The sequence below is a fragment of the Echeneis naucrates genome, chromosome 3 (assembly GCF_900963305.1).
Source record: "Echeneis naucrates chromosome 3, fEcheNa1.1, whole genome shotgun sequence".
Classification (NCBI taxonomy): Eukaryota; Metazoa; Chordata; class Actinopteri; order Carangiformes; family Echeneidae; genus Echeneis; species Echeneis naucrates.
In genome coordinates, this window is record NC_042513.1 from 9684539 (window position 1) to 9706732 (window position 22194).

A 22194-nucleotide genomic window follows, 5' to 3' on the forward strand; every position below is an offset into this window, starting at 1 on the left:
TTTTTTGCGCTGAGGTGGATATACCAACATCTAAAGTGAGGAGTGATCTTTTTCTCTTGTCTTTTTTTTTTTTTTTTTTTTTTTTTTTGGTGGGGAGGTTTGTTTAAATTAACATCTGACATCAGGGTCTCTGTGTGTGGAGGAGGTGTTATTTTTTATTTTTTATTTATTTATTTTTTTTTGTTTAAAGAAAAAAGAATCCAATCTATCAAACAAGCCCATCTGGATTTCTCCCGTTTCGCTACCAAGGATTTCACTGATGGATGCGATGTGTAGGCTGCAGGTCGCCTTCTGTGCTCTGTCGGTGCTGTCCCTGTCATCAGCCGGAGAAAGCAAAGCGCGGAGCTGCAGCGAGGTTCGGCAGGCTTACAGCGCCAAAGGATTCAGCCCGGTCGATGCGCCTCATCAGGAAATATCAGGTAGGAGCGAGTGACCGATCGCCGAGACGCTTTTCTGGCGTCCACGTGTCACGTTTCAAACCATTTGATTGTGATCCACAACCTGAACCATGTGATCCTCTTGGAAAGCCCTTTTGGGGACATTTACCCCCCCCCACACTTCTGCAACTGTCCCGTTTCATTAAGGAGATCCAAGACAGAGTGTCAGCATTTGGTTTTGCAGCACAAGTCTTCATGAGAGACTTTATCATTTGTCTGGGTTCGTCTATTTATCTTTCCTCGGCTTGTTTTAGTCTTTTGTTTGTTTGTTTGTTTGTTTTTTAAGTATTTTTGATTAAAAAAAATCAATGGGTTGGGATTTTGGCAGTGATTTTTGCCAGTTGAAGGTCGTTATGACCCTCTACAGTCTCACGTTGATCAACCACAGCAAACTAGCGTTTATTATTTTCTCTCTTTCTTTGCCATGAAGTAGACCAAAAGGTGGACTTTATACCCCGAAACACCAAAAAGTAACACGAAATCCTAACCCAGCTCTTCAGTCTCATGCAGATGAAAATATACTAAAGATCCTTAAGACCTAAAATAATGGGCCAAAGTGGCATGGGATCACAATCTCACCCACTTCACCTTTTCCCTGTTTATGCATTTATTTTTACCCTGAAAAGAGAAGGCTACTCCCCCCTCTAAAGGCTACTTCACCCACATGTCATGTGAAATTATGAAATGGTGACTAATTTAACACCAGAGGTAAAAGCCCAACAATCATATGTGGCACCTCAGTGTGTAACTGAATGGCAGTCAGCCACTTATGAGATCAATGATAAATGAAGCCTCCTAAACAGAGATGGTGAAACAAAAGAGGGAGCAGAGAAATAGGTCCTGAAACCGGCTGCATACCTGTTGCTCACATTCAACAGAAGACCACAGAGCTTGTTGTGGTGGATCTGGATAAAAAGTGATTACTGTCTACCAGCAGGGGGCTGTATGCACTCAGCACGAAATACTCTCTCTTCATCCTGTTTTTTTTTTTTTCTTTCTTTCTTTCGTTATTTTCGATATTCCTCAAGACTACACCTTGGGTTTTAATTCATGTTCTTTGGTACAGCAGAGATATGGGGTTTAACTATCTGTTGTGTGGTAATCACATTTGTGGTCAAAGCAGGAAAGAAGATTAGTCAGTAAACATATTCTGCTTCATGATAGGGAAGAGGGGAAGCAGAGAGACCTGAAGTTAATCCCTCTATTGCCTCTTCCAGAAAACAGAGATACTGTATTGGTAATTGGCAGTGTCAGGCGGTAATGATCACAGAGCTGACTTATTTGGTTTTAATGTGGTTTTGGCTTGATGGGAATTTGATAGTTGTGTTACTGATCAAGCAATTGTGTGCCAGTCTATATCACTGTATATGTGTGAGGTATTTTGAGTGTGACAAATGCATCTCACGCCATTTTTTTACATTTTTTTTTTTCTTGGTGGGACTCTAAATTAATCAAAAGTATTTTCTTTTTGGCTTGTGTTGCTGCTGACTGTTCAGATATTTCAAAGAATGACAAAATAGAGAAACCTCTCTGGTTGGAAAATACAGGCAGGAAAAGTATGCATAAGGAGCCGTAAACTACAACTTCAAAAGCGAAAAGAAACGCTTTTTGCCTGTAACGATTCTACTCCAGCGGCAACGCGTTCAATTAATCAAAGGTTCATAAGGAGACATGTTCAGCAAATGACTCAAATTAAAAGAGCAGACCCTCTGATTAAACTCATTAGTCTTTTTGTTTTCAGAGACACTTACATGAAACACTTAAAAGCACTAATCTGTTGTTGCTACATTATTATTTTTGTGTGAGTATTTTTCCCTTGTAAAGATAAAGAATGGGGAATAGGACAGATGTGTTTCCCCGTGGTGTCGCCCCCCCCCCCCTTTCCCATTTGGTCACCAGTGTTGCCAAGTGATGGTTTGTGATTGAACTTTAGGTAGCAGATGTGAACATGTTATTAGTTTTAACTATATTAATTTGTGTGTGTGTGTGTGTGTGCGCTAAAATATTTAGCACTGGAACATGAACATGGTTCACTTAAGAATTTCTAACAACTGGTTGATATTTGGACTACTTGTTCGGCGCTGTTTGAGTATTTTAATACATCTGGAGACAGATTCTTGGACTTGCAGCTGTTTTTAGTCAGACATTTCTCGGAGTGAAAGTCATACAGTTGTCTGCTTTCTGACCACAGAGTAAATGTTGGTTTCCACCATCCCGGAGCAGGGAAAAGGATATCTTAGCAGCAATGCAGAGCACATAGAATATACATTAACAAAATTTGAATGTGTGTTAAAGATAAAAAAGCTTTTTGTCTATGTGTCCTATATGGTAGCCATCCTTGCTTTCTTTGTCAGATTGGTCTCATTACCTGCTGCTGAAATTCTGCAGGCCTTCTGTTATTGAATTATTGCAGAAATGTTTGATTTGCTGTCAAGGGCTCCGCAGTCATAAAACTTATCCAGAACATAAAAAACCTGGTAAACCATCAAAGTGGGAACCCCAAATTGATTTTTCAAGGATTACACCAGAAGGACGAGTCATTCATTTGTGGCTTTTTCTATCTTTTGATCTAACTCTGTAAAGTTACTGCTGGGTGATTTATTTAATTTTATTTATTTATTTTTCAGTGCTAGTCAATAAGTGAACAAGCTGATATAATTGTTTCTTTTGTAAATGTTTGTGATATGGTGTCACTCTACCTCAAATTAGCAGCACACATAGTTTTTATTTTGGGATCGAAATAACTATTTAGGACTGATGCAAAGAAAAGGTTGCTGGTAGAGTTCGGGGACTTGGGTAGAGAGTAACCATGCGATGGCACTCTGATTAAAGACAGCCACTTTCTCTTTTTTACCCAAGGACTCTTCACGGCTTGGGCTTGCTTATAACCCTAGGGTGGTGAGCTTTGGAGCCCAGTAAGAAAAATCTTCCTGCTCCAGACTAGTTTTGACACAGTTTGAGTCCTCCTGGTAGACTGCCAGAATCTTTTTGCAAGGAGAGAGAGATAGAGGGGGTGGAGGGGGGGGGGGGTTAGATAGAGAGGTTGTACTGAAATGCACTGCTCTATGTGGGGAGAATCTGAAGAATGTCTCAAAGTAGGTGGTGAACGGCTTCATTACACTGCACCAGTTTGAGCCTGTTATTCCTCTGCTCTCGTGTCTGTGTTGTCAATGAACCATTGCATGCCGGTGTGTTTTTATGCAGCAAGCAGCCAACAATACAGCTCTGCCTGTGAGGATCACCCTTGTGTGCATGTGTCAGATGTTAGCTATAATGTCATGCACACAATGCTGTTTGATTGTCAGCCCTTTGTTCATGAACACAAGGGCTCCTCAATGCTTCAGTCAGGCCCTGCCTTGGTGCTCCTGCTCTGAGGCTTTGCCGTTAATATCAACATCCACTAACACAGAGCAGTTGGGATTCTCATGGGTGGACTCAGCTCTTTGCTACAGCTTAGAAACAAAATCATTTGATGTGCTACAGTTACTATTAATGCACTGTCCGACTCTAATATTTCCTTTCTCAGGCATAACAATTACCTTTGGGGTTCATCTGTAGCAACCTGAAAGACAATTATTTGAGTTCTTGTAACAGAACTGTTATCAGCTCTTATACAGTACAAGCATACAGCATAATTTTTACCCCTCGTGTGAATTCCTGAGGCTATAGTTCTCTCTTTCTCACTGAGCTCTGCGCAGCTGTTTGCAGGTTTTCCGATGTGTGCAGTTCCCAAACTTAATTGAAACACAACCTAGCTTCCGTCCAGAGATCTCTGTTGTTTTTTGATAAATGAGTCTCGCGAACCTTTAGAATCCACCATAGTTGTTATTGTCAACATTCGACAGACATAAAGTGCGTGGCTGTTGTTCTGGAAATAAAAATCGCAACACTCATTACCATCTGAATGTAAGATTCTTATGAGGCTGCCGAAGATTTACTTAATCAGAACCATTTCTATACTGCGTATACAAAGCCCATGTTGTCGCACTGTTTTAGGAGAGATTGCATCTTTTTGAAATTAGACATGAGGAAAATTCAAATTAAATTTGAAATTAAATTTTTACTTTATTCATAACAGGATTGCTGTCTGCTGTATTCCTCTGTTGCAGGATTCAGCATTTCAGGTTTGTAGCTGTCTGTCATCATGCTGCACTTTTTGTCTCGATCATCAAGAATTTCATTTTATTTTAATCATATTTAACTGTCATTGCATTTCTTAGTGATAGAGTAGAGAGAGCGACACAGAAGGAATGGGAGATAGAGGGGATAACACGTAGCAAAAGTTTTCAGCTGGTTTCAAACCCAGACAGCTGTATTAAGGACCCTGCCATGAGATGTGATACCCGCTCTGCTGGGTGAGTGACTGCAGGACACTCTGTCTGGACAGAATGACACAGTATAGCACAAGAATATGGACGTTCAAGATATGATTGCTCTTCCGGTGTCTCACTCATCCGTTTTTTTTTATTTACTCATCATGTTGGGCAGCAATACAAAATAAATCTGAAGGTAATCTGTGTTCGCAGCCAGATACCTAATCACTAAATAATGGAATAAAATGAGAACTATAGTGAAAGAGTGGGAATACTCATCCAAAAGCTGGGGAGCTAGCTGAGGAAATAGCCATATGAAAATTAAGTGGGGCATCTTTTTTCCAAAGCACATTAAGATACTCTTGGTGCTTCCAAATTGGAGATAAGCCTCTTGCCAGCCTGTATACATCTTCAGAGAGAACGGTTAATTAGATGTGAGGGAGATTAGATTGTGTGTGTTTTGCATGTCTGTATATGTGCTTGCAGCAGTTAAGCACGCTTTCAGTGTCTTTCATTTTCGTTACATCTCTTTTGTGATTAAAAAGTGACAATACCGTTTTGTTTTTCATTTGCGGGAACAGATTGTGTGAATTAAACATCCAAATGAGTTGGACTGTCAATCTTGCATAGATCATTTTCCCTCTTTCTTTTTTTTTTTTTTTTTTTTTGTCAGATTTTCATGAATGAGAATGTCTGACAGTTGTCCTGACCTGAGAAATGTGTCAACCCTCAGCAGGCATTCATGCCTGAAATGCATGCAATGTCTGGAAGCTTCCAGGAAGCCGTCCTCAGTACCATGTATGGTGTTTTCTGAGTGGTTTGAAAAGCCTCTGGCTAGCATAAGAGACTGCTGGAGCACTTTTTTTCCAGTTTTCAATCAACTGCTGGCCTAATCAGTAATGGAAGGGGGATTACAGATCTTTAACCTCTCAAGCCTCGGGAGGAACCATAATATAGCAGCAAGAAGTTAAATGATAGATGTGATTATATGTATTGGGGTTAGCATGGAGAGAAAAGGGATCACAAGAAAATAAGCAGGCAAATAAACAAATTTGCTGAGAAAAAGAGCATATCAGGGTGGAGAGCCTCCTTGACTAAGAATGTGTTGAAATCATAACTATGAAGTGAGTGAGCAGCTCTGGGGTTTCAGGTATGCTGTAATATATCTGAATTTGACAGATTCGATATGGGAGTCATTGTGCTGTGGTTAATAGGAAAAACTTGAGCTAACAATAGGGGAAATTCACATGTGGTGCTCCTCTGAGGAAAGGCTTGTACTCTTGCATTTGTTTGTGGCGCAGGAATGTTGTTGAGGGCAGGTCGGGGTCACATTGTAACATAACTTGACATGGAGGGATTGTGGGCGGGCGGGTATTAAAGACTACAGGGCAGCTTTCCTTTTAATCGGCCCTTAGAATGAACTTAAAGCTGCATAAAATATGCTGTTTCTCATCAGTTCTTCTACTTTCATTCTCCAGCCATTTGGGTGTGTGTGTGGTTTTCCTGTCGTTATTCATTATGAATGTTAGAGAAAACAAGGCGTTTGGTTGTGTTTATGGTCCTTCCTTTTGCCCACAGCACATGTTTTGCCCCTGGGGGAAAGTCTCTGAATAGAAATCCCAAGCTTGACACCAATGATAAGGCTGGGAAGTGGAGGAAAAACCCACCTGGGTATATCATATCAAGGTGTCAAGGATGCAAATACATTTTGCACTGGGGATTTTTATTTTCCGAACAGACAGGTACACATGGCTGAGGTGATTTGCTAAATATGTTTTTCCCTCAGAGACTTGGACGTAAACAAGCATTAAGCTCAGATAAACATGATGGGCCAAGATTGTCATGGAAACATCAGATGCTGCCAACAAATGCAGACAACAATGGTGAAACTGGTGTCAGAGACTTGATGATGACACTGTTGTTGTTTTTCTCCTGCTGAAAGGTCTCCGTGATGGTTTCACTGTAGTAAAAACCACAGGGGGCTTTTGATGCATCAAAATCAATACTGTAGGAGCTTCAACATGCAGACATCTTTTAGCACAAAGAAAGCCGCAGTCGTACATCAATGGTTATCTTTAAGGCATGTGAACATCATTCAAGGCTCTAAATATAGGCATGCTTTTATTGCCCGACCATTGAAAACATTGGCATAATAAGTTAAAAAAAAAAAAAAAAGGGGCAAATGATTGTGAAACCAAGAAAAGCTTTTCTGTAAGTTCACATGGAAGTGTTTAAAAAAAATAGAACAAATAAGGTTCACAATGTCGTGTCATTTTGACATTGCCAGCTCTTCCCATACAAAGCCAACTGTGTGTCATTCTTTCTCAATAATTTCTCAATTCCTCCGTATGCCTGCACGTTTCAGCCGCACAAAAAAAATGTATCTCTACCACAATCTACATCGAAAAACATGTAATGAATCAGCGTGGAAGTATCAAGTCATCTCCCCCAAACAGCAGGGGAATGCCATTTTGTGTAAACTTGGGAATTTGTTGGCGTTGGAGTCTGTTTTCAGTGGTGCATCTGCTGCCCAGTGTCCTGATGCCTTTTTAAGGGGCTTTGAACAATTATGGAGCTCTATGGCACAAAGGAATTAACTAAAGCTTAAGCTACACAGAAAATATTGGCTAATGGCAGCAATTTATTTCTGGAATTGGTATTTTTGTACGATTTGTCGTTACAAAGTGTAGTGCAGGATGTAAGACTAGACTACTCCTTAATTAGAAGAGCTTTTGCGAGTAAGTAAATCAGTCACTTAATTATGCTCACAGTTATTTCCACTCACAGTCTCTAGTTTTACCAACACAACAGTTCTTTTCTGTTTTCCAACAAGGATCAATTAATTGTGTTGTGCAGACGAGAGTAAATCTGTGACGTTGCCTTGTACTCTGTGACCTGAAACACAAGGCGATGCTGTGTTTGCTTCCATCACCGGGGCAGCACCGCGGGTAGAAAGTGAAATTAACATACGACTGCATTGGGGATTCTGTTTAATTGTTATTGATTGCCAGAGGTAATAGAAATATGTGCATCCAGGTCATCCAGTATTTATGCAACTGTATTTACATACGTTCTGGGATTCATCTCGAAAGTGTTAATGATGCATTTTGTGCAAATGGTAGAATGAGAATGGACTCGTTTGACAGTTTACAGCCCAATTACCTTGACATGGATTGATTTACAGTGATTATATTGCATTCAGTATGGCAAGGGACCTCCAGCTGCAGGACTGCATGTCTTAAGTGAACAGATGATGAGGGCTCACCAAGTAAAGACACAAGAGGAAACCACTGTGCCTCCTTTGCAGAAGTCCAAGGACCTTTTGTAAATGGTATTTTTGAAGAGAGCAGTTGTTTCTGTGTCACACAGACAAAGCATGCTGTTCCAGTTATAAATGGGGAAATTTATACCGATTACATGAGTTCATGACTCAGTTTAGTGTGATCTCGTTCGTGCCTTTTTAGGTGGAAAGACTAATTGGAGGTCGTTATTATTTTTATGTTAATGTAAAAATATAGAGGGCTGGTCTTAACCCCAGGTCACATTTCTGGGCTTTAATTATAACATTAAACGATAGGCTTTCCACTAAAATGCTTTGGGGGATATAACGGCACTCCTGTGTGTCAGAGGCCTGCTCTTGGTTCATTCATCCCGTGTCTCCTCGCTTGCTTTTCACTCAGGTTAATGCACAAAGGTCGTTTTATTCTGTCATCGCTGGCAGCCAAAATTATATTAATGTTAATATGTGTGTTGGTGTGTGGATGTTTTCTGAAAAAACAAAGAAAATTTAGCATTTGGGCTCAACAGTTACTAAGATTCTTTGAAACAATATGTTGAAAAGATTTAGCACAATGGCTTGTAATGGTTGTACAGTATAACGTATGCATGATGCCGCCACATATTGTATTTTTCTATAAAAGCGGCTTCTAATGGAGCGTGTTGGATGTATGATTTGGAGAGTGCCGCAGAGCGACATTAGAAGTCATCTGGAACTAAAGAAGTACAGCAGGGGTGAACCAACAGTTCATTTAAATCATTGTGGCTGATGAGAGCGTAGGGCAGTCTTGCAGAAAAGATATCTGGGCTCACTAGTATCCCACCACTGATTCGAATGGGGCCACATAGTGCATCTCCAGGGAGTCGTGCCATCATGACTAATGTGACAAGTTCATATAACCTTAATGTGAGGACAGAACCAGTTGGAAGTCTTATCACTCTGAGATTCTTGATGAGGGCTGAGAAACAATATCTTCTGTCCTTGGTTTCCTTTATTCAAAGCCTGTAAGAAGGGACACACGTTTTGAAGGGACTAAGTCGGATATCTGGGTTAATGAGCCTATGCCCATGCTTTACGTTATATACACAGTTGAATTTCTCCGCGTGTCAAATGAAACATCTGTCATTGTAATGCTTCTTGGCACCGTCTTTTTCTCTGGCTCCTGGAGGGTGCTTGAATCTGAAGAGAAGCCAGCCTCATCTCCTGCTCCCAGATCCCCGCTGTTTCCTGTCCCCAATGCGGGCTGCCGGTAAATGAGTGGGCTGGTCATCTCACACCCTGCGGCTCTACCTCGGGCTTTTCGGACCACCAGCTGTTGTGTTTAGGACTGAGTCATGCACCAGTAAGCATGATGAATCCTGAGCAAAAGTACGAGGCCTTAACCTCTCCTTATGCCTCTTCTGCTCGTTACCTACTCTAATGTTGAGCAAATGTGATGAACTGTGGTGAAAACTTCAGACAAAATGCTATTTATTTTTTTTTATTATTTTTTTACCAGTCATCTTAAAGTTTAAGGGAGCTCCATTTTTTTTTTTTGATAGTTCATTTGAATAATTCTTCACCATGAAGCATTTGGCTAGCAAAGAGCATATGTGCACACTGAGCATGACAGAAATTGGGACTCATGAGGTATCGATTCGCCTGCTGTGGGCGTCTTTACCTGATGGACCTGCCTGTTCAGTCTGTAAAGCAGGCAGGGCCCGAGTGGCTTTCAGTGACCGGCAGGGCTTGCTAACACGATGTAAAGATTTTCCTGGCCACTAGTTTTTAGTGCAAGCCACCAGTTGGATAGGTTATTTATTCATTTTTTTTCAAATGTTTTTTGTGTGTACCTTTTTATATAGAAACACAACAACCTTTCAAACGCACAAGGATAATAATGAGTCTTCAAATATGAAATAACTTGATTCGGAAAATGTCAGTGACGCAAACATCCGCCTTTTTATATACAGTCTTTGAGGTATGCACATGAAGTGTTGAGTGTTTGTGGGCTCTTTTGAAGACTCTTTTTTTTTTTTTCCTTTCCTGATATACTGATGTAACTGACCTGTGTTAACCATGTTTGTTGACATTGGGATTGGTGTGTCACCTGACAGTGGCCATATGTCTGCTGTAAGACAGGAAATATTGTTGGAGAGTGCTTACCACGTGTGCTAGCAAACACATTGCTTCTCTGTATCTTTTTAAAAAAATATGTTTTATGCCTGAATGTCCCCAGTCAGGAGAAACTAAGACCTTCACATCAAATTGCTGTCTGCGAACATAAGAACCAATGATGTCCATCAGTGGATGACTGACTGTGGCCAGTTGCTGTGGTATTTTACCACTTGCGATCGTCAGAGCATTCAAAACGTGGTCTGCTTAGACTTTTTTGATTGATTAACGTTTGGTTGACTATCAGGGGTCACACCCAGCACTCAGGGAAACTTCACACTTTAAAGTTTTTCATAAGATTCTGCTCCAGGTTTTGTAAATCTGGTGAAAAATAAATCTTTATTTGCTTGACTATAGGGCAGCACAACGGCATAGTGGGTGGTGCTGTTGCCCCACAATAAGGGTTGTCAGTTCCACGCCTGGGCCCTTTCTGTGCGGAGTTTTCATGTTCTCCCCGTGCTTTCGTGGCTTTCCTCCTGGTACTCCGGTTTCCTCCCACCGTCCAAAGACATCATGTTTGGGTTAACTGGTGACTCTAAACTGTCCGTAGGTCTGACTGTGAGTGGCTGTTGGTCTCTGTCTGTCTCTGTGTGTTGGCCCTTCGATGGACAGGTGACACGTCCAGGGCGTACCCCGCCCTCACCCAGTGGAAATTGATAGGTGGTAGAAGATGATTGAGTGTTTTACAGACGTCAGCAGATACGCGAAACCACTCACCAGAGTACATCTGTACTGTTCTTAAAGATTTAACATGCTTAACTCTGGCAACTAGTCCTCTAATGTTTATATAAGGTGGGATAAGGTGATGGCTGTGTTCAAGGCCGTGGCTGTGGATATTTTCTGGAAACAGTGTAGTGCAGACTAATATGCAGTGGACTTGAAAACAGGTCTGTCAAAAGGATATTAGGTTGGTTTTTTTTTTTGTTTGTTTTTTTTTGCCACAACCATAAACTTGCACAGCACGTTGTAATAGAATTTTTTAGGTTGTAATTTCTCTTCAGAGGGCGCTACATTAGTATTTACTTTGTGTTTTAAATAAAGCTTCAATACAGGTAAACTGGGAAGTTGATTGTTAAATAAATCTGAGGTAACAAAGCTCGGATGTGAAATAATCACATGAATTCTCACATACTGTAGGATAACTGCTTCAGTCTATTCACTCAGTATGGGTTTTTCTTCTGCCGCTGAATTCGGCAGTTTGATGTAACTGGGGATCATGGGATCCGTTATCTTTATGAACCTTTTTATCTATAAGGGTAGGAAGAGGGTGAAAACAGTAAGGCGGAACCAGCAAGGGACTTCTTTAATATTCCTTTAGTCAGAAAGCGTTAATGAGTCTGTGTGTAATGATTTGGAAATACGTATGCCATTATTGTCTTATTTCCTCATACAGGGTTCATTACAGGCTCCATTGCAAATTCTGTTTTGGAAAATTGGTCATGTGCATTGCCTGAAGCGTTACAGTATATTGTACGTCTGCTTTTAATAGGCAGCACACATGATTGAAACTCCGGACCGTAAGTTCCACTCAAGGACTCAACCTGGAGGTGACTTACCTTTGCGGATTGAGACACACTGTAAATGTCAGAGTTATCATATATGTTAGTTGCAGACATGCTTATTAAAGCGTGAATGCATAAGAAATCAAGTTAAAGTTACTGAAGGTGCAAAATGATATTTCAAAAAAAAAAAAAAAAAAAAAAAAAGCACATGAGTCATCCAACCTGTACATCAGTGGGAGGGGGTGCAGCAGGTCCTGTGCTGCTCAGATTTCAAAGCATATTTGAAGCCACCTGGCTCCAGTTGATGGGAATTAATGTGAATTTCACTGGGATGTGCTTTAGACCCCAGAGTCATGAATCTGATTTGACTTTCTTTTTTTAGAAATTATATGTGTGTTAAGGATACTTTTTCTGTTCATTTTGTGTAATAATGGCATCAGCAAACACTCAGAGCTCTAAGTTGGATGGTTCATGTCATATTGTGCTTACTGTAAAAGTTCAGATGAAATGAAATTTATTTTCATGTGAAAATGTCAGACTTCATATACAGTATTTATTTATGATTCCCACCTCAGAGGGTATTTCTGTAACGCAAATCTCCACATATATAATACTTACATCTTTGTTATTTTAATGATGCTCCATTAGGTTGACAGATCTACTTTTTTATGTGCTGTACCTGACAATACTGTTGTATTACCACTATCCATCCTTCACACATTTCTGAATCGTGGTCTGGGACTTCTGTCTAATTCCATGTCATTTGAAGCATTTAGTTTTCAAATTTCCAGCTCAGTGCTTGTTTTTTATTTCGCTGAACTGGTTTTTCAGCACTGGACCTGGCTGGTGCAATTCTGTCATTGCGCAACATGGAAGGCCTCCAGCACTTGTCATCTTTGGGGAAATTCACTAAAAGATGTTTGGCAGAAAATAGGATGGGAAAACAGAAATGTTGGCCCTGTGGGTTTTCAGCCCAAACGAGGGCCCATTTATTGTCCACCATCCGTGTAGGCACGCAGTAAGAATACCTTTCTGATTAAAGACATACTCAAGATTATGTAGATGGAATTCACATTTAAAAGAATCCATTCCCTTATGTATCTAACATGCTGTCATTTTTGATGAAAGCCAGACTTTTTAACTGTAAACAAAACAGTCAGTGTCTTATACATGCAAATTGTTTTCATTAACCTCCACCTCCGCTGCTGTCATGTTTCATGTGCGCAGGCTGTTCATTAGGCTAAAAGGAGACCTGAGTTTACATCATATTGACAAGTGTGCCATAAACTTGAATAAATGTTTGATTTATTTCAGGGCAATAAGCTTTACCCTGCTGCATCTCACCATACTGTGAACCTTATATTTATCTATGCATAACTGCCGCACGCTGTTTCCAACTCGCAAAGTTGTTTCAAAGTTAGAATATCTTTAAGCAGTCTTCAAGTGTAGTAACATATGGTTGGAGCAATTGTGGGAATTATCTGTGTCATCTTGTTTGGACATATTCAATTTGGGTCTCAAGCCCCTGTGGAAATAGTTGAAAGTGGGTGATTTGGGTGATGGAGAGGAGATCCAGATGGCAGAGCAGCAGTGAGATTAATCGAGCTTGATGCATTTTTCCCACTTCAACATGCAGACAGATGTGATTTAACACCGTAATTGGATTTACTTCCAGTTCCCGGATTTCTCTTGACAAGTAATAACACCTTAGAAAGCATGAGCAAACGTGCTTGTAAAAACTCTAAATCCTCATTATTTCGTGTGTTCTTTCATCATCAAGTAATTATCACTCATCATCTCTTCAGGTTTAATAGGCTATAGAAGGCAGCCTCTTATGGGTTTTAATTAAAATGTTGCATACAGACATTTGTTTATTTTTTTTGTTTGTTGTTTATATTTTATTTTCAAAACGCTTACATTGTAAACAGGCCTGTTACTTTTTCTTTTTCTTTTTTTTTTAAACCTCCACAGATGACGACATGACGTAAAAGCATATGTAAAAGACGTGACAAACTAGAGAGGGAAAGAGGGAGAAGAAGGTGGGGGGGGGGGGCAGGTAGCCGCGGGAAGAAGTCTAGTGAGTGAGGAGACGGTAGAGAGAGAACCAAGAACTTGTACTGTAGCAGAAATTATCAAATGATGTATTGTGTTTCATTAACGGCAACAAGTTGAATCAGTACTTCTACTTAAGTACAGAATATGAGTACTTTTGTCACCTCTGGAGTGCTGGTAAGTCATCTCAGTGGGTTAAACATCACTTTCTGATCGTCATTTTTATTCATCAGTTTACTCTTTTGTGTAGAATGATTAAAAATATAATATATTTTGCAATAAACTGAGAAAAAGTACCAAGGGAGTCATCCGACAGTTTGTATCTCACATTTGCTTCCCTTTTAGAATACATTACTGTCCGTTTGTTTGGAATCAGAATATATCCCCTTACGTTCAGAGACCTTGACTCCTTCATCATTTTGCTGATTTAATAAGTTACTCTTTAAACAAAACATACCATGTGGAGTACTAAGATGACAACAGAATCTACTAGTTTTACCTTTTATAGCACAAAGCTTCTCCTTTGTGCATAACGCAACAGAGAACTCATTCTCTCTTATCATTCAACACACTTTAATTCAATTATGGAAGGCGACTGAGCAAAGCTTCGCCCTCTAATCTAGGTCATGTCACATAAAGAAATGGCCCCTTAAATATGCTGCTGCTCAAATAAAGAAAGGCCAGTCATGGCCCCGATGTGTGAGGGGCCTAAACTGTACCTGAGTCAATAGATCTCACCGATAGAGGTGTCACCGTTTCACTGAGGCTCGGCTGGTCTTATCTGAACCTGCCTGAGCGATTTAAGCCGAAGAAAGTAGAGTGAAAAAGAGAAATTGGCAAAAGACAAAGAACAGAACTGTCAGGGCCTTTCATTTAGAGAAAGTCTTTACCTAACCTAATAAATCTAGTAATCTTTCATCTGGGCTTCATTGCAGTGGGTTCTGTTGTAATGCTAACAGTACTCCGTTTTTTAATGGTTCTATGACCTTTAGTTCACAGAGAATCCGTAAAACCCCTAAAACCATTTTCTACCATCTGTGATTGAACATAAAAAATACAAGCGCTTTACCCAAGTTCTGAATGTGCTAATAAGACTGAGGAATGTGATCGTCTTAGACCCAATAGTGTGCCAACATTTACAACTTATGTATGTGCATTAGTCATGTTTGGATTGCATGTTTTACTTTCTAGTACTGCGTCAGAATGCAAAACAATATAAAACAGTAGTACAGCTACTAAAAATGGAAAAAAAGAAACAAGCCAATGGATTCTTCATGGGATCTGCCCTGTTGCTGAAATACAGTTTCCGGCATTTGCTGCTAGAGTTCATCCCGTTTCTTTCCCTTCACATTATTTCAATCACAGTGCCTCTTTGTCTGATAGTTCTTGAAAGTGCTTTATCAGATTGCTGGCATTGAAATTGGGGAAGTCTCCATTCAGTGAAAACCTTGCCTTTTGATAGTAGGACTTTCCCAGTAAATTATTGCTAAATCACTGTCAGCGTGATAGTGGCTAACATCTTCTGAATCATAAATTTATTCAGTCATACTTAAAATGACGCTTTTAAATAAGATACAGAGAATATGTCAATAGCTGTATGCTCGATAAAGGAAATAATGGTTTTTTGGAGAGAACCAAAAATGGGAACCGAAGTTGAAAAATAGATTGAATTATGGATATTGTGGGAGACTTGGCCCAGGAAAACTCAGCTACTGAATTGAAATGTCAAGAGCTTGGAACTGTTCCTACAGGCCTCTGCCCTCTGTTTAAGGCAATGAGTCTCTGCTCACTGGAGCCCGGCAGCAGCCCGACCTTAAGAGCAGAGACGAGCTGCTGCTCCAGAGGCAGCTCTGAATAAGACTGGATCTGGAATTTGGTGATAGATCGATGTGATAGTAAAAACGATTCATTCAAGATGGTGCTTCCCTGTTATTTAGTTGGCTCTCTGCTGAGCTGTGGAAACCCCAGTAACAGGCAGCAGTCTAACATATCCTGGAACTAGATAAAAGCGCAGCGTAATCTCATTCAAAATGTAGGTTACTTGCATAATACCTATTGTATATACACCAAAGTGTGCTCTTTCAGGCTCTTTCTGAGTACACTGGTTTCAGAGAAACAAACCTACAATAAACCTTGCAGTACAATAGACGGTGCCGCACCCTTGAGGAAATTAATTAAATTTTCTGCCTCAGTACACCTTTTTTATGAATTTTCAGCATGGATGAATAATAGATTTTTTTTTTTTCTCTCTCTTGACTTCATGATCTATTGGCTTGTTTGGCATGAAGCTCTGGCGAGAACGTCTTCACTTTATAAGTGCCGGCAAAAGTGGTCAAGGGATGTACCAGATGGTGTAGCATATATGCAGCTTGCCCTTTGGCCAGGTGGACCGGTTAAATCTTTTGGGAGTTATTCACCCTGTCTGGTGTTATACCCTCGATGGGCATAGAACAGCTTCTTTTCTCACAGCTTCGCTCTGATATTCTGGAGCTTTCCCATTTCCCCGCAACATATGTTTATAGTTATGGGGATTAAATTGGAAAAAAGGCTCTCCCTCTACTCTTTTAAATCACCCAAGTAGAAAATTATTTAGTAGTCATACAATTGTGTTGGGCCCTTTAAATCACTTCTTGGTGTCTGCCATTGGTGCTGTTATGAGACTAGAAATTTTACCTTTTGGTGCTTTGTGATCATGTTGATTTATAAAATACAAGGAATTCTGTCTCCTTGTATCTGAAGGTGTCTATCTGTAGTGGAAGCCTCTTTCTCGCTGTTACTGCAGCGGAACAATGCAGCTGAGCAGATTTATAGTGTCAGTGGAAGCAGAGATGGTTGATACTACTGCGGTACCTGATCAGTCCGACTAGCAGAGATTATTTGCTAGCTTGAAATTGAAACAAAAAATTAATTAAAAGGCAATTCAGTAGAAAAAGCTTTAACTGTAACAATGTCAAATAGCACTTAGGGAGATTGGTTTATTTTACCCCATTTTGATTATTCCATTAAATCTTCATTTAACTTGACCTAACATGTTGGAGTGGAAGCCTTAGGACCCCCTAAACCTCAGCTTTGAAGGCTTATCCTCAGCTTTTCCTTTGAAGCCTTATCATGAGCCGGCAAAGCAACTGAGACCAATTGGTGTTCGATTCAGTGCTCTTCGACTGTTGAGTGCCCACACCTTGTAGCACAACAAGGGATATACTGACCCACCTGCTGGCAGCTATGTAGCGGATGGCAAAGCAGAACATTTACTGAGTAAACACAAGTTAGAGTTGCATGACCATATGTCCATCTGTCCACTATCCACTTTATTTGAACATGTCAAAGAGTATGTTCTTTGAATTGAGCAAGTGTGAGTCTGAAAGGCACAACATTTCTGAGAAATCGCCCCTCAGTGCATTTTTGAACTTGGCATTCTCTATTATGGACTCATTATTTTTCCTGATTTCATCTTGGTAACACGATTAGGAAAACAAATGCTCTGTCTCTGTATGTCTTATCAATTTATCCCTTTTTTTTTTTTTGTTTGTTTCAGTTCGAGATTAGATGCAGTGGCTTTGAAATCAAAATGTGGGGTAGCACAGGGAGCGTAGTGGTTAGCACTGTCGCCCCACAATAAGGTCGCAGGTTGGGCTCCTGGCCTGGGTCCTTTCTGCGTGGAGTTTACGTGCTCTCCGTGGGTTTCCTCCAGGTACTCCGGTTTCCATCATGTTTGCACATCTTGACATCATGACATCATGTTTGGGTTAACTGGTGACTCTAAACTGTCTGTAGGTCTGACTGAGAGTGTGAGTGGTTGTTGGTCTCTGTCTGTCTCTGTGTGTTGGCCCTGTGATGGACTGCTGACCTGTCCAGGGTGAACCCCGCCCTTCACCCAAAGTGAGATGGGATTGGCTCCAGCACCCCGTGACCCAGAAATGGTAAAGCAGTAGAAGATGGAAAGTATTTCTATAATTTTCTTTTTTTTTTAAATCATTTTTAATAGAAAAAAATCATGTGTCTGGAGTGATCATACAGTTCTAACCTCTGTAAATGAAGTGGAACTGATGAGTAAAGATTTTCAGAACAGCTATTTATAAGTATGGCCATTTCTATGAAGACAACCTCAGTAGTAACATCAGTGTTACAACTTCACTTTCTTTTACTCACCATAAGCTGTCTCCAGATTTCATGCTAACTTCTAACAGCCCTGTGATGGCTGGACTGTCTCATATTAGTCCAGTACCAAGTCACTATCCTGAAAATACTATACTATACTTATTTTTTTGATTCCACGGAGGCTGAAATTCTTGCCAAACTGGAAATGTACTGGAAATACATGGCAAAATGTTTTTGACAGTTGTCACAGTGAGCCAAAGATCTCAACAGCAATGGTGTTGATAAAGGAACAGTTTATCTGTCTGTAAGGAGTTCTTAGTAGTGAGGAATAATGTATTTGCTTCTGCCAGTCATTTTCCTTGTCATTAAGAACCAGGAGAATAAAAGCATACAGTAGGGAAAATGTAGGCAGAGAAGCCCAGTAGCAGCCCTCATCTTTAATACATCTTAGAGACTTTAAAACTGTAAATCTTCCGTATCATCAGAGCGTCTGCTTCAATTGTTGAGCTTTAACATCACACAGCTCCCTGGCATGCTGCAGCCTCCTCTGACAGTTTTAATGAAACACTATTTAAAAAAAAAAGTATAAGAACTCTACCGTCCTTTACGCCTGTCTGTTGGACGTGATTGCAGTATGTGCCTACATATGAAACTTCAAACACGCATGCATGCTTCTTTAACATCAAGGGGTGACAACCGGAAGACAGGCCAAAGACAAGACATCTCTGGAATGAAGCGTAGCATATGATGTTGGTTCTTCTTTTGTCTCTGCATGATTGTAGTTTCATCCACTTCCTCAAATGACCCATTTGTGCCAGACTTTGGTTGTTTCTATGTTTAGAACATCCTAACACGTGATAATCTTTCATTATAAAGTAACATTTATAATGGATTGGGAGCTTTGGATTTTGTGAAAGGAGCTCTGTTTGCAGCTGATAACGTGCTAAATGAGCATTGTCTCACAAACTTTTCTTCAGTCATTGATCATCTTCATGCGGGCCTGTGTGAGCGTTCTGACACTGTAGTCAGCAATTTCATCTAATCACAATGCTCGGCTTCAGTCGGGTATTGCAGCTCGTGAAGTTAGTGATCCAGCGGAGTCGAACACATCTGCTCATCGGCAAGAAACTGAAGTAAACAACTAATGTGTGGTTGCATTTGTAAGATGAAGAATATTTCTTATGCCTTGCTTCTCTTTAATTAGGAAACATTTGAGATTATGCCAGAACATTTCATAGTGGAATCCTCGAAGAAAATTAGCATTTTTCCTCAATTATCTTGCCTTGTGTAATTACATATATTTAAATCTCTGTTCAGCCTGTTGTGAAAGATGTGCAGCCACAACATCTGACATCTGCACTTGAGGGAGGCGCAAAGACAAATCGCTACAGAAACAAGTTGCACTTGGACAAACATATGAGTAAAGGCCTCTTTAGTCTAGTTTCTCTCTAACGGCAATGACTTAACCATTGGCTGTTGGACGTGATTGCAACCACTTAATCATAAATCATAGATAAACCTTTGATTAAATAATGTATTATACATGTACGTACGCCTGTCTATTGTTGCGTGTGTGGATCCATGAATTTGTGATCAGGTGAAGGCTATAATGAATCATGAATGTGGGTAGAAATGGCAGACCTGAAGCCTCAGATACAGCTGTTATATTGGATATAAATACAGGAAGGCTTCTCTCTGGATCAAAAACATCTTAGCCACACTAATGCCCCTGTTGTTTTTTTTTTTTTTCACCCTGAGCTCACGTATTATATGCATTTCTCCAAAACTCAAAACGGCTGAATAAAACCTTTAGCTGACGGACAGGACACATTACCGAAAAAGATAAAGCTTAAAAGTGCAGTCCCACTTTGGGTTTTTAATAAATGTTCAAAAAGGGAAAGATTTAGTCTCAGTCCTGATTTGGCAAGCCATTTTAACAGATGTCATGGACGTGCTCTGGGACTGTTCCCAACTTCCCACTTGCCCCTCTTCACCTGCAGCCATCGGTAATGTGAGCAATAAAAACAGTTCTCAATATTTTTTTCTCTCCCTCAGGGCTCTTTTGCTACCAGCTCTACCTCCCAAAAAATTTGTGAAGGAGGCTGTTTATGTATGCATATTGTAACACAGGCTTTCAGATGAATTGCCGTGTGTTGACAGATTCCAAACAAGTCTAATATTCTTATATTAAAGTTGTCAAAATAGGTGGAAGAGTATTTATTATAAATCCTTCACATTTTTTTTTTTACAGCAGCTATAAAAAAAAATACCTGTACCACATAACATCAGTTACATCATACTGCTTTGAGAAAGGTGGAGACACACTGATTCTATTTATTTCATATTTAAACAGTTTTAATGTTTAAAATTTCTATCTTTTTTTTTTTTATCTGTTGAGCAATTGTGACTACACTTCCACAAAGAATTTGTTTAATTCTTCTCTGAATATATTTATTATAGGTTTTCAGCCTAAACAGACATCTGTGGCTTTCTGTTGTTTGTCCCCATTTTTGTTGGCACCGTTGGTATTGAGTCCTACAAGCTGAAATCAGCCTGACAGCATCTGAGCACAACTGTGATCTCACAAGCATGCAGTTTATTGACAGCTTGGCTTCAAATTTACATCTTGTGTACAAAGAAACCAACTAGAACATTACAGATACAGTCTAGTACACCTAAATCCTACGTAGATGTGAGGACAATAGTTCATTCAGGTAGGCGTTTATGCTTGTTTTGTACTTCTGAAACTGGGCTTAAGAACTATAAACAACGCTGATCTGCATTAGGATTTTGTGAAATTACACCACATTGCCAAAAGTATTCGTTCACCTGCCTTGACCTGCATATGAACTTAAGTGACATCCCATTCTTAATCCAGAGGGTTTAATGTGACGGCGGTCCACCTTTTGCAGCTATAACAGCTTCAACTCTTCTGGGAAGGCTTTCCAAAAGCTTTAGGATTGTGTTTATGGGATTTTTGATCATTCATCCAGAAGCGCATTTGTGAGGTCACACACTGATGTGGGACGCGAAGGCCAGGCTCTCAGTCTCCACTCTCATTCATCCCATAGCTTCTCTATCAGGCCAGTCCACCTCATCCATGGCTGTATGGACCGTGCTTCGAGCACTGGTGCACAGTCATGTTGGAACAGGAAGGGGCCATCTCCACACTGTTCCCACGAAGTAGGGAGCATGGAATTGTCCAGATATCTTACATACCAAGAGATTTTGGACAAATCTCGTTTGGTGTGTCAGTTTTGGTGAGTCAAGGCAGGTGATCGAATACTTTTGGCAATACAGCGCGTCGTGAAGAGTTCTGTGCTTTATTATTTTGGGAAAACTGCTATTTGTAGCCTGCTGTTAATTTGGGTATGTATCTTTAACATGGAAAGCAGCCCGACAAATAAAAAATGTGAGCAAAGGAGAGAAGGAGTAGCCTTCACATCATAAACATCCACCTCACACAGTAGCTGACTGCGAGCTAAATCCTTCATTTTAAGTTGGTTTATGACACAGCAGTCACAATTTTCAAAATGGTGAAAGCAGATGGATATGTCAAATGATATGTTAATTTAAAAAAAAAAAAAGAGTCAAAGGAGAATACAGTCGTGCATGACTTCTAAAGATGAACAATGTTTCTTTGTAGCTGTCATTCACACTTGAGGGCACTTTGTCTGTTATTGATCATACATATTTTTTTTTTTTGGCCAACCTTCACTTGGCAACAGTGGCATGCTTTTTATTTTGATAAAATAAATTATATAATAAATTATAAATTATATAATATAATTAATTATATTAATTATTATTATATAATTCAATAATAAACTATTACAGTTCAGAGCATCGGGGCTCCCTGTTGCAGTGTGATAAACTTAGACATTTTCACATGTGCCAAAGTTTTACGTAGGTATTATTTCCACACCTGCAATCCTTTAGGCTCGGGGAAATATAGCCCACAGGACTGAGGTGAGGTGTTCAGTTGGTTGTTTTATTTGCTAACAAGCTGCCAGTAGAATCTGATTCCAGGTCAGAAGTAGTTAATGGAAAAACCTTTACTCCAAAAACACAATGTGACTGGTACTTAAATGATGTGTCCGTGAATGGGAGCTCACATGAAAGCAAACACAACACAAAGTGGCATTACCTGTGGTTGGAAAAATATACAGCGATTGATTTCTGTCAGGAAAACTTGAAATTCAATAATGAAAAAAAGAAATTAACAAAATTGTGTCAGCCATGCTACACTAACCTCAAACCAAAATCCTGCATAATAGACCTTTCTTGACATGAATTGCAGCGATCAGAGCATGGAAGACAGATTTTTGCATTGTGGTTTGTGCCTCCACACACTTGAAACA

The 22194-nt window shown here is 39.9% G+C and overlaps 1 protein-coding gene across 1 annotated transcript in view; it reads left to right on the forward strand.

Annotated features, from left to right (window-relative positions):
• The first annotated feature begins 259 nt into the window (after positions 1-259).
• LOC115041265 (glypican-6-like) overlaps positions 260-22194 on the forward strand; it is a 102567-nt gene continuing 80632 nt past the window's right edge. Inside the window, exon 1 of the mRNA XM_029498610.1 lies at positions 260-419. Coding sequence (XP_029354470.1) covers positions 260-419 — 160 coding nt within the window. The remainder of the gene's footprint in view (positions 420-22194) is intronic.